This window comes from Pseudoliparis swirei, chromosome 18 (assembly GCF_029220125.1).
Source record: "Pseudoliparis swirei isolate HS2019 ecotype Mariana Trench chromosome 18, NWPU_hadal_v1, whole genome shotgun sequence".
In the NCBI taxonomy this organism is placed as follows: Eukaryota; Metazoa; Chordata; class Actinopteri; order Perciformes; family Liparidae; genus Pseudoliparis; species Pseudoliparis swirei.
In genome coordinates this window covers 3,640,753-3,653,410 of record NC_079405.1, presented here as the reverse complement: position 1 = coordinate 3,653,410, position 12,658 = coordinate 3,640,753, and the positions used below count along the sequence as shown (strand labels likewise).

Here is a 12,658-nt window from a genome sequence, read left to right as displayed (position 1 = left end):
TTACATAACAACTCTCAGGGACCTTGTATAGTATATGTTGCAGCACTTTATGCCCCAAAATTATGTTAATTTCCGTAGTCTAAATATACGTACTAAGACAATTAATTACCTCTGGATGACACGCTTCTGCAGTAGTTAATCCTAAATCTCATCAAGTGTATCCAACCTCTAAAATTAATGTCACTCTCATCCCGCAGAGACAAAAATGCTTCTTTGTTTTTCCTCTTGAAGCCAGAACACAACTTGATGAAAAATAAGCATCTGAAAGTTTTTTCTTTGGGTTGTTTCCTGATATCAGACAAAACAGTCAACTTGTTGTTTAAAACCTGTTGGAGTGGGCTGATTCAAAGACCTTGTGTGTTTATTAAAATGAAAATAAAGTTTCATTTTTAAATGTGGCTTATGACTTCTGGAAATAAACATTGGTGTTACTTGAGTTTAACAAATGCTTTTTGGGGGGTGTTTTGAGTAGCACATTCAGAGTGTTATATAAAGTAAAATTACATTGGAGAGAAGGCAGGCACGTTTACGGCTGGTATTTCCAAAACAACTCTCACTTAAAAAATAATAATAATAATCTAAATTAATAAAAAGCACTGACAAGGAAGCCATTTTTATTATCCTATTTTTAAAAATTATTTATAATTATATAATTGTATTTGTATTATTATTACTTATAATTATTACTTATAATTATACTATTTTATTTATTTATTATTTCATTTGAGGTGTGAACTAACCCTTTAAATTGCATTTTCAATTCATGAATTTGATTTATCAGTACTTTGATTAATATTATTATTAATAATGATGATAATAATAATAATTATAATACATTTTATTTTTTATCACGCTTTAAAAGGTACTCAAAAGCACTTTACTTGGTAAAAACCGAAACGATAAAAGCAACAACTGAACGCTTCCTCCACCACGAACCCATTTAACACCTCGTCACCGAGACGACCTTTAATCTGAAGGACTGGAACCGGAAGTCCCGTGCGTTGACTGTGTGTAAGTGCGTGTGTGTGTATTCGAGTGCGTGACTATTGAAGGCGCCACGTCGGCAGAACCAGCAGGGTGAAAAGAGAGCTGCGTAGCTCAGCCTGTAACCGACTGCGAGCGAGGAGAAGTTAGGAAGCAGCGGATCCGTTCGGAGTTTAGTTCACTTTTTTTAATGCGGTAACAGCGAACCCACGAAGAAGAACAAGGAGTCGAAGACGAAGACGAAGACGAAGACGAAGGCGGCATTGGTAGTCGGAGCAGCAGGTCGGAGAACAGCGATTTGAGGGCAGAGTTTGGTTCGCAGGCTGAAGCAGAAGCTGTCTCAAGTTTCCCTGCCAGGTGTGTGCGTGTGGCAGAAGCTCTGGGAACAATGGTGAAGGTAAGAACTAAACCAGCATCCGTATGCATGTTTGAACACGAGCGAATGTGTGTGTGCGTGTGTGTTTACCAAGTGAACCCAGCCGGGCTGTGACCAGCTCTTCATCTGCAAGCTCCACGAGCGATGATGTGGAACTTGAGTGTGTTTTTTTGAGTAAATGTGAGTCGGCGGATCCCCTTCTCCAGTGAAACGTGGCCTGTGAGAGAAGAGAGGCTTTCTGTCCTGCAGCCTTTAAGCGAGGCGTCACAGCTTCCTGCCAATGTTACTCAACCTCTGATCCGGCTATTTGATATTAAAAACACCCCCTTTTCCTTTCTTTTCGCATACGGTTTGATTCCCAGGCTCTCATAACGTTCACAGTTGGAACCCTTTGGGGATCTGGGCCCCGTTTCTTCTTCTTTTCAAGAAGAATGAAAAGGGGGGGTTCATATTCTAGGTTATAGTCTGTGTTTTTTAAGCGTGTGAAGTGCACATTGGTTACAAGCCTCTACGAGTCATGTTATCATCAAAGCACCATCGCTGTGTTGCAGTTTTATCACCTGTAGTGAGGCTTCGTATGAAGGGGCGATAAAGGTCATGAAGGTGACGACCACCGGCCTACAGAGGCCCGCCAGGTGGATCCACTGCTCCTCTATAAATATATATTTCTTCTACTTTTATCAAACGAGACAAAAGGCCACATTGTATCTCTATTCCATCCCCGAGTGTCTTCAAAAGGGGATATTGTTTTATTTTAATATCGTTTCATAGAAATAAATATGTCAGAGGCCACTTATTTCAACGTCATCTTGACGGTGTAATAAGTAACTCCAGATGATTACATGTTTAAATACAGTGGCGACTCTGAGGGTTGTACTTTAATGACTAGTGTGATGCGTTTGTGTGGGACTTGAACCTTCAGTGGTGACGTGACCTCCAATAAATTGTCGTGTCACGGAGGCCTCCGCGTGTTTTTTGGTAAACGTGTGGCGCGAATACGATTCTCTAGTTTCAGATTAGCTGTCGATACAAATAACAGTGAGAATTATTCTCGATTCGATTCCACGAAACTACAAAATACATTTTATTAACATTACTGCCGCAAGCTTTTCACCAAGAAACACATTTTACATTTACATTTGCATATCACTGTGAATGTTTTCATTTTCCAATTTTTTACTGAATGGAGCTTTTCTGCGTAATGTAACTCAATGGAGCCATTAGCTCCTTTATGTAGCCTAGCATTAACTAGATGTCCTCTTTTTTTATTTGTTCACAATGTTGCATCATCGGGGGAAACTCTCTGTCTCCAAGACGACCAGACGACTGTAGAAAGAGGAGCATTTAAATGTTGACATAGATTTTTTTTGGTGGGGGGATTTATCCGGGTACAGATTGCCTTTTCATACTTTTTGGAAGGGGGTAGGGATATAAACACTGGATCCTACATTTCCCATAATGCATCTGGACAGCATCTTTCATGAGACCCTTCCTGCCAATAATCACACAACGTCTCCTAAACTCCACACGGCTCCAGTTTGTAAGCGAGGCTTTATTAGGAATGAGAGTTTAAGCTGAGAACTCTGATGACATCATTATGTCTAAATTAATGAAATGCAGGCTTACATTACAATTTCCCCTTGGGGATTAATAAAAGTGTATATTATTTACAAAAGTCGGGTGTTGAAATAAGGCGCTATCTGTTCAAAGAAGATATTAAAGACGATATTTAAAGCTGGACTTCCCTATTTTCAGCATTGAGTGTGTGTTGAAGGCAGAGTGATGTGTGTTCTCTCTGAATAAACGCCGCTTTTCTTTCCCGTGTTTCCCAGAACGTGAACAGCGTGGTCGTGGAGCCGCAGCCCGGCACCAGCATGGCCCCGGACGAGGCCGAGCCCGTCGACGCCGAGCCCGCAGAGGGTAAGCGTGGCGAGCGCCCCGAGGGTGCTGCTAGTCGCTGAGACGATCCTCCGGGGGAACATGGTGCAACCCGCTCTCGCGTGTGTGTGTCGCTGGCTGCTATTTCTGAAAGTGTTGATTCAGCCAGGGGAGTTGGTCTGTTTGTGTAAGAGCTGCTATTCGCGTCTCCGAGATGCTCCGGTCTCCTGCCGCCGACAGTAAACACGGCTGTTGTTGGCAGGATTCTGTTTTCGGTGGCGGTTTGCCCTCCAGGTGAAATGTGGAGATGTTATCACACCCACAACAAGTGTCAGCGTGCTGTGCAATACCACCTTCGGCCACAGGGGTCGCCAGAATCAACACAATTATCAGAGGAGCTTTCAGAATGTACTGGAACTAAACGGCGTGGTTTTTATTTACTCGGTCTTTGAAGCGACGTTGTTGTCTGTGAATATATTTTATTTATTTTTTTGTACACCACCGTTTAAAAGTTTTGGGTCACCCAGACAATTTGGTGTCTTCCATGACAACTCACACTTTTATTTATTGAATGAATAGAAAATAGTCATTGACAAGGTTAGAAAAAATGATTTTTATTGTAAATATTAATGTAGTTCTTCTTGTGGCTCAAAGGAAGGCCAGTTTTATAGTTTCTCTCACCAGCATAACTGTTTTCAGCTGCGCTCACATAAAAGGGTTTTCACGGGTTTTCTACCCCTCCTCTAGTCTTCTAAAGCGATAACACAATGTACCATTATAACACTGGAGATGGGCCTCTACACACCTCTGTAGAGACTTCAATAAACACTAGAGAATAGTCACTTACACATTAACTATGTAGAAAGAGTATTTATGATTCATTTAATGTTATCTACATTGAAAAAAAACTGCTTTGAAAAATAAGGACATTTCTGAGTGACTCCAAACTTTTGAATGGTCGTGTATATTTGTTCTATTGACGCTTCACGTCTGTTGTTTAAAAATGTGTTCTCAGACTCCGGGAAGGACCACGTGGTGGCCGCCCCCGGCATTATCTGGCGGGTGACCGGCGGCCTCTTCAACGTCACCAAGGGAGTGGTGGGCGCGGCGGTGGGCGGCGTGGTCTGGGTGGGCGGCAAGAGCCTGGCCATCACCAAGTCGGCCGTGACCACGGTGCCCATGATGGGCGTGGGGCTCGTGAAGGGCGGCGTGGCCGCCGTGGCCGGAGGCGTCTCCTCGGTGGGCTCGACGGTCATCAGCAAAGTCCCGTTCACGGCCAAGAGGAAAGACAAGGCTGAGTAAAGAGGACGACCACGACGACGACGACCACGATGACGAAGATGATGATGATGATGGACCAACCAGGAGAGGCTGCCAGCTGACCTCTCGTCTGCCAATCAAACTCTACAGTGCCTTCTGACGCCTATCCTCGGGTCTCGTCGCCAATCGGGAGATCCAGACTTTTGATACAAACACACTACGTTCGCCACAATACTCCGTTACCGCGGCAACCGAGAATCACCAGAAACGCTTCACGATAAGTTCGTCGTCCGGCTGCCGGGGCGGGATTCACACGTCTGGAAGTGAACATCCGGGCTCCGGGTAGGTCATATGAACCGGGATGAATATTTTTATCTGTTTACAATCCAGACTGAGGCGCTCCGCTTTCTTCTTCTTCTTCTTCAGTCTTTAATGCGTGTTTAGTGACATGTTCCAGAGTTTAAAATGCTGTTTTTTTTGTTTTCCAACGGTATTGAAATGTGTGCGACAAACAAGAATAGGGGTTTTAAGGAAAAATACAAACATTCTTCAGTCTACTGACCTTCTTTAAACCTTTGGATGAGCCCTGGGGCCTTCTTCTCTTCTTCTCTTCTCCTCTTCTTCTCGCCTCTTCTTCTCTTTCCACCCAGCAGCCTCGTAGGAGCACTTCTCTGAACTCTCTGTGAGACACAATCACAAATACTGGGCTCAGGTATTTTTCTTTTCTTCCAAAGTTATATTATTGTTGACATGTTTAGTTCTCATTACGTATATAAAAACGCTGCCGCTGGACCGTTTAAAAATTTTACTTTTTGTTTTCCAAAAAAAAGATTTAAAGAAACATTCTGCAGCGTTTGATTCATCGACGGTTGTTTGAGAGGAAAAGTTCCCAGTGTTGTCCGAGCTGCTCGATTCTGTGAAGGTTGAGCTGTACCTCCTTTTTTTTTTTTTATGCTCGAAAGGCGACGTTCGTGAACGTTTTATATGCAATATCAGCATTTCAATGCAACATTTGCCGTGAATGGGAGCCGTTGCTTATGGGCCTAAACTATGTGAATGTCTTGTTTGTGTTTTTGTTTTCCCAATATATATCAATAAAGTAGTTTTGAAGTTTACGGATGTGCCGTGTGAAGTTTTCTTGTTATCAAACGGTCGTTATGTGACGTCGAACAAACGGATGGAATTTCTCTTAAAGCAATTTATTTATACTTCATTTTTAATCCAGCGTTGTTTACGTCCATGTGTAGAAGCTTATTTCATATCTGGACAGTTTGTCTTTGTGTGTCATCGTGTGTGACGGAGACTCCTGGAAAGTACGAGTTTTCTTGTAAAATGCGCGTTTAAATGCAGCGTTTCTCACAAATGCACAATGTGGCTCCCTTAAAGTTAAAATAACATGTCGTTATTATTATAGTGAATTAAATTCAGTACATTTAGCAATTTGACAGGTTACTGTCGCCAGCTGTCAATCAGAAAAGGAGGAAGAGTTTGATAAATAATTCACTGTGTGTCACCGTCGCCTTATTTTGAAGAAGTACTTTGAAAATGTGCATCTTTAAGTTGTGTGTCAGATAAGAAGATTAATATCTCAAGTCTGTGCGGTGATGATAAAGCTGCAGCTGGCATTGCACCACATTCTGTGAGCAACATGAAGTGTGACTGAAGTTATTTTATCAGTGATTAACTCTATTAATGGTGTAAATTCATTTTTTTTTAAAAAGCAGGTGAAAGAAGTATACTGACCAAAAGAAGCTGCATGTTTGTGTTCATCTTCCAGGTTTCATTCTACTGAGCTTCTGTTAAAATAAATTATTTTGGGTGGGATTCGGTCTTTAGAGAACGGGAGAGATGACTAGTGGTGATTACTGGTTTAAACTGTAAATATATAATATCATTGGTACCAAGTCCAAATATGTATTGTCATATTACAGTGAATATGTATACAAATAAAATCACACGAAAAAAAACTGTTCATAAAGTCCATAAATATGACATTAGGGTATAAACTATAAATATAAAATAAGTAAATAATTATACAAGAGTTTACAATATGTATAGGTAAATAAAAGAAAAGGTAATAACATGAATGTAGGATCATTGTTTGTTTTAGTCTCATTCAGACGGTACAAAATGTCCTCCAGTCCGTTTTGGGACGTTATCCAGCGTCAACGAGTTCCAGCTGTGTCGAACCGGAGGCCGCCACGCGCGGCCGCTAGGGGGCGATGACGTCCACTCAGCGCCGTTTAACGTGCTGGAAAAAGGGAGCCGACGAAGAAGAAAACCCGGAAGTCGGCGGTGTTTTCTCTGCGGGCTCCACATGTATCCCGTACGCGTGTTTTTTAATGTTAGGAGAGAAATATTAAAGCTGTGAAACCGCGATATGAAAAGTGGAGAAGTTTTATAGCTCATTAAAGGTAAGATGTTTAATACCAGGTGGTGTTTTGGGGGGAAAAAAGACATAAATGACTGTCAAATATTACTTTCGTGAAAACGTTGACTCATTTTCATCTTAATTAAATGATTTATTCAACATGGCAACACACGTATTGACTAAAGTAAACAGCCTGTACGTGAGGTCAGGCCAAATAATAATGACTTTAAGACGGATACGAGACTATATTGTAAGCTATAATATCACAATGTCTGCCGTATCAAAACAAAACGACAACGGGCACTCGGTAGAGCGCATACCTTCGCATAGCACAAGATTGGGCATTGAATTATGAACATTTTGGCATTAGTTGCATGCCAATTGGATAGAAATTGACTGCGCTATGGTAAAAAGAAGATGTTGACCTTTTCATGACCTTGACCTTTGACCCGATCGATCCCAAAATCTAATCAAATGGTCCCCGGATAATAACCAATCATCCCACCAAATTTCATGCGATTCGGTTTAATATTTTTTGAGTTATGCGAGTAACATATATACAAATAAATAAATAAATACACGGCGATCAAAACATAACCTTCCCAACAGTAAAAAAACACAACAAATCCACTTATCCACTAATTGTGTAATTCACGATGTCTTCTTTTTGTTCATATTATTAAGACATTTTTATGTTGTGATTAAAAAACAGATGCATATATTATGACAGTCAGCAACAATTAAAACATGTATGTATTTTTAAAAACAATGTTTCCTTTCACCACTCCGCATATACAGTGTATGTGTAAATATCTATCCGTAGTTTAGGACTGTTGTCCCGGCTGAACGTGCTTGTGTTTTGATGCTGTTCACCAGACTCTGAGAAGATGCTGAGTGACACTGAGGCCGAGGAGCTGCTCGGCTTCTTGAGCCCCGACACGCGACCTGATGTCAAAGGTCACACCACGGGGTACATCCTGGGCCTGTCTGGACACAGGTACGTGACGGTGATGTCATTATATTCACATTACTGATCATTATCAATAAATAAAAATATCATTGTGGAAATATTTTGTGTGAAAAGCACCAATAACTAAACGCAGTATCGAGGTTTTTTCGGTCAACAAATATCATATTTTATTTTCTCCATATCGCCCAGCCCGAGTCATCTCTCTTATTTCTGCTCACGCCCCGACGGTGAGATATAGATATGCACTGGTTAGTCAATTCATCATATGCCAACATCCGATAAATAAACCAAGCTATAAACCTCAACATCGCCTCTATTCCCCACATTATCATCAGATTGTCGGGTCTTAAATTGCAGCATTGTAAACACAGATTTCATTTAAAGCACAAAATACGCTGACTATGCATAATAAACCGTTTCATGTCTGTGACTTCTGAAGTCTGTGTGTTTGTTGTCAGGGACGGCTGCCGCTTCCTCCGCTCTAAACCCGACTTACTGGTCGCTCTGTTTGCTCTGACGTCCGACCCCTCCATCGCCATCGTGAAGGACTGTTACCACGTCCTCATCAACCTGTCGGCCGACGAGACCCTGCACCAGGTGAGCAGTCAGAATCGCATCTTATTACCTTTGCATTGAAAACGAGGAAGGTAATGTTTTGATCGCTGTGTTATTCGCATAAATCAAAACGTATTAAACCGAATCGCATGAAAGTTGGTGGGATGATTGGTTATTATCCGGGGACCATTTGATTAGATTTTGGGATCGATCGGGTCAAAGGTCAAGGTCAAAGTCATGAAAAGGTCAAAATCTTCTTTTTACCATCGCGCGGTCAATTTCTATCCAATTGATAAGATAAGATAAGATATATACTTTATTAATCCCCAAGGGGAAATTAGTTCTCTGCATTTAACCCATCCTTAGTTATTAAGGAGCAGTGGGCTGCAGTGATGCGCCCGGGAAGCAACTGGGGGTTCAGTGCCTTGCTCAAGGACACTTCGACTTGCTACTAATGGGGAGAGCCGGGATCGAACCGACAACCTTGGGGTTGCAGGACGACCCCCTTACCCCACTAAACTACAGCCGCCCCCCAAAAATTGGCATGCAACTAATGCCAAAATGTTCATAATTCAATGCCCAATCTTGTGATATGCGAAGGTATGCGCTCTAAAGAGTGCCCGTTCTAGTTTCAATTGTTGCGGTTCGGGATGAATCATTAGCTCGACTGTCCCATCCAGGTTTTGGTGTCTGATGTCAAAGTTCTTCCGGTGTTGTCGAAGAGGCTCCTGGACCCAGAGTACCCGTTCTCTGATCAGATCTGCACCATCCTGTCCAACCTATCCCGCCTCGTCAAGACCTGCAAGACGGTGTTCAAGGTGGGTCCCGGTGCTCGCCGCCTCTCGGGTCATCGGGAAAACAAGCGCTCCTCCCGGCTGATTCCTGCATGTTTTCCTCGCCCGCTCAGGTCCTCCAGGAGGAGGTGGGTGTGGCTCAGCTGGTGGACATCTTCTGCACAGAGGGCTACAACAAGAAGGCGACGCTCCACTATCTGAGTCCACTGCTGTCCAACCTGACGCAGCTGCCCGAGGCCAGGAGCTACATGATGGACAAGGAGAGGTGAGCGATGACGCAGTAACTGGGGTTGGGAGATCTGCGTCGGACAGTTTGGGGATCTTTTTTTAAATGATTTTTTTGCGATTTTTTTAAAAACATTTTCTTATCTATACAGCACCAGTATGAATTTAAGAAAGAGAAGATTAATTATTTCACAAGCTTGAGCAAATATAAACTAATTAGAGCTCAGTTTTTTCTTTTAAACAACTCTCAAATATAAGCAAAGCATATTTTCTCCTTTAAGTCTTCTATTCTTTATCTTCACATTTGTATATCTGTAACTGCAGGGGTTATTCGTTGACCCACACTGAATGATGTGCCTGAACGCATCACGTGCTGCTTTATTCCCGGTGTATGAGTTTAAATCGATAGTAATATTTGGATATGGGGTCTTTCTTAACATCTACGACTCAAAAATTCACAGTTGTCACAAAAATCTAGACATTTACGTCTTCTTTTTTTTTTGCAGGTGTGTAATCCAGAGGCTGTTTCCCTTCACACAGTACAGGGCGTCGGCGGTGAGGAGAGGAGGCGTCGTGGGGACGCTGCGCAACTGTTGCTTTGACCACGGTGAGACTCGCGAGGCCTCGTTCACCGACTGGAAAACCTAGTGAACGCATCTGAGAAGCTGGAGACGCCTTAAGATACGAAGCATTCCTGTCGGTCGTTGAGAATGTGTCAACGCGTCTGTGTCTCTTTAAGACTTCAGTTCTGCCGGTGTCTGTAGTCCGTAGAGGCGTCGACTACGTTTGTCCAAATTTAATTTAATTTGACGAATTTATTTATTTTTTTGCCCTTTTTTATTAGTTTGAACAGACGGGGACGCTCGATACACACGGGGTTCTCACGGTCATGGAAAACCTTGGAAAAGTCATGGAATTTTCATGTGGTTATTTTCAGGCCTGGAAAAGTCCGTGAAAAAAATGTAATCACAAAAGTTTTGGAAAAGTCATGGAAATTTGTTGTATTCACATGTTCATTTACGCTGTTTGAAAAAAATAATATGTTTTTAAAAGAAAGAAGCTTAAAATATAAGCAGGCAATTTTATTTTTTTTGCGCTGCGAGTGAAAAGTTAATTGTCCATAGCAACAGTAGCTCAGGGATAATCCACTATCATGTATACAACCGAGATTTCACAAAACATTTGGTTTAAAAAGTCCTGGAAATCCATTGGTCAAAATGTGTATGAAACCTGTACATAATAACTAGATTCATAACTAGGTTGGTAAATTGTTCCTAATACTTAATTTCCATATGAACTGTTTAAGTGGTCAAGAAAAAAAATGCTACACATCATTTCGTCCTCTTTTCTGAAATCCTATTAATTAAAGCCTTTTGCTGAATCCTAAAATAATACGAATTACACCGAAGAACCAACTGAGAGAGTCTCCGCCCGCAGCGTCGTGGTGTTGTCCTCCTCATTGGTCCACGAGTCCCAACATTACCTCCAGACCTCTGATCCCTCTGTGCAGCCCATCACGAGTGGTTGCTAAGCGACGCCGTGGACGTGCTGCCCTTCCTGCTGCTGCCGCTGGCCGGGCCGGAGGAGCTGACGGAGGAAGAGAACGACGGTGCGTTTCTTTCGAATGAGTCGACTCTTTCGGGTCATTTCTGCACGTCGGATTTCAGATGAATCCTCTGGAGATATTCTCGATATTTATTTAGAAATACCCCGAAAAGAGCCGGGCGTCGTCTCGTTAGCAGAGCCTCTTCCTTCATCACCATGAACACACACGCTGTAGAGAACTCACACAGCTACTACCTGAGACTTTAAAACCAATGTGAATGTGAAGGGCGTGTTTAGTGAGCGCATGTGTGTGTGTTCAGGTCTACCTGTGGACCTGCAGTACCTCCCCGAGGACAAGAAGAGAGAAGACGACCCCGACATCAGGAAGATGCTGCTGGAAACTCTTCTACTGGTACGACGCATCCATAGAACACACACACACACACACACGCTGGTGTTTTTCATGCCGAACTCTCGGTCTCTTGCAGCTGACGGCGACCCGGGCCGGCCGCGACACGCTGACCCACAAGAAGGTTTATCCCATCATGAGAGAGTTCCACGGCTGGGAGAAGGACGTCCAGGTCTCGGCCGCCTGTGAGAAGCTGGTCCACGTACGAGAGACTCGGCGGTGACCTCACCAAACACTTTGTTTTACCATGACTCGATCATTCATATGATAATTACGACGATTTCACGCAAACGTCCAGCAGGGTGAAATAAAGAAAAAAACTTTCATTTTGGACAAACATGGATACAAATGCAATCTAACATTTAATTAAATGCAAACACAATTAACAGAAGAATTAATCCGTTTTATGAATTTATTAACGAAGACCTCCCACGGCCGGCTTTTAACCTTAAAATCAGGCAGAACAGATTATTGGACTTTTCCGTCTGATGACGCCGTGAATCGGGAACGAAAAGCACAACAATAGACCTTCTGTCATGGGGCAGGAGAACCAGAACCAGGGCTGAGCGGGTCGGACTGTCGGACCCTGCTGCTGGAAAAGGAGGTTTTCTGAAGGTCGCTCGGAAAAAAACACTTCCACTTCGGTCCACAGGGACCGCCAAAGTCCCCAAATTATTTGACGGCATTTGTTCGAGTGGAATAAGTTTGTTAAAATATGAAGCGAAAAAACATCCCAAAAAAAAGGAGTCTGTCTGTGTGTGGTGAGCAGAGGAACCCGGAGAGGAACCTCCTCCTCCGGAAAGAGCCTCGTGGTGGCTTTGACTCGGTGTGCCTAATAAAGTGGCACTCTGTCTCCAGGTGCTGATCGGAGACGAGCCGGAGCAGGGGATGGAGAACCTGATGGAGGTGAAGATTCCTGAGGACGTGGAGGTGAAGCTGAAGGAGGCGGACGTCAAAGAACTGCAGGAGCTGGAGAAGATGATGCAGGAAGAGGAGGAGGAGGAGAGGAAGAAGAAGAGTGATGCAGAGGAGACGGATAAAGGACAGGAGAGTGGACTGATACGATGAAGCCCGTTTCTACGCCCGGCTTCACCGGCTGCATCGTTTTAAGGGACGGCTCCGTGTCTCTCGGACAGTTCATGATGTCGTTTGTCGTTCCGACGGGACGAGGCGCTGACGTCGGGCCACAGGAAGTGACATCACTGCTGAGGGAGAAAAGAAGAGCGTTTCCTGTCTCGCGGGCTGCTGCGTCGTCTTGCTGTTGAAGCCTGAAATAAAGTTTTGAGCGTGA

At 43.2% G+C, this 12,658-nt stretch overlaps 2 protein-coding genes across 4 annotated transcripts; both read left to right on the top strand.

Moving 5' to 3' along the window:
- The first annotated feature begins 1,046 nt into the window (after window positions 1-1,046).
- zgc:153675 (uncharacterized protein LOC768179 homolog) lies at window positions 1,047-5,613 on the top strand. The gene is made up of 3 exons (XM_056438276.1): window positions 1,047-1,381; window positions 3,193-3,280; window positions 4,254-5,613. The coding sequence occupies exons 1-3, from the start codon at window positions 1,373-1,375 to the stop codon at window positions 4,538-4,540; spliced, it is 384 nt and encodes a 127-aa protein (XP_056294251.1). The 5' UTR covers window positions 1,047-1,372; the 3' UTR covers window positions 4,541-5,613.
- A 1,188-nt stretch (window positions 5,614-6,801) lies between these two features.
- Window positions 6,802-12,658, top strand: hgh1 (HGH1 homolog (S. cerevisiae)). 3 transcript variants are annotated; one of them, XM_056437306.1, is made up of 10 exons: window positions 6,802-6,912; window positions 7,746-7,866; window positions 8,298-8,436; window positions 9,075-9,212; window positions 9,302-9,453; window positions 9,920-10,020; window positions 10,924-11,022; window positions 11,279-11,370; window positions 11,447-11,569; window positions 12,226-12,658. In XM_056437306.1, exons 2-10 carry the CDS (start codon window positions 7,757-7,759, stop codon window positions 12,433-12,435), a joined length of 1,164 nt encoding a protein of 387 aa, XP_056293281.1. In that variant the 5' UTR covers window positions 6,802-6,912; window positions 7,746-7,756; the 3' UTR covers window positions 12,436-12,658. The 3 variants fall into 3 exon arrangements, with proteins under 3 accessions (XP_056293281.1, XP_056293282.1, XP_056293283.1); XM_056437307.1 differs by having other exon boundaries at window positions 11,447-11,552; window positions 12,226-12,375; XM_056437308.1 differs by having other exon boundaries at window positions 11,447-11,586; window positions 12,226-12,318.

Coding starts and splice junctions, on each gene's coding strand:
- zgc:153675 (XM_056438276.1), top strand. Junction 3,281..4,253: donor CGACGCCGAGCCCGCAGAGG/GTAAGCGTGGCG, acceptor ATGTGTTCTCAG/ACTCCGGGAAGGACCACGTG.
- hgh1 (XM_056437306.1), top strand. CDS start 7,757: ATGCTGAGTGACACTGAGGCCGAGGAGCTGCTCGGCTTCTTGAGCCCC. Junction 8,437..9,074: donor CCGACGAGACCCTGCACCAG/GTGAGCAGTCAG, acceptor TGTCCCATCCAG/GTTTTGGTGTCTGATGTCAA. Junction 10,021..10,923: donor CAACTGTTGCTTTGACCACG/GTGAGACTCGCG, acceptor CCCTCTGTGCAG/CCCATCACGAGTGGTTGCTA.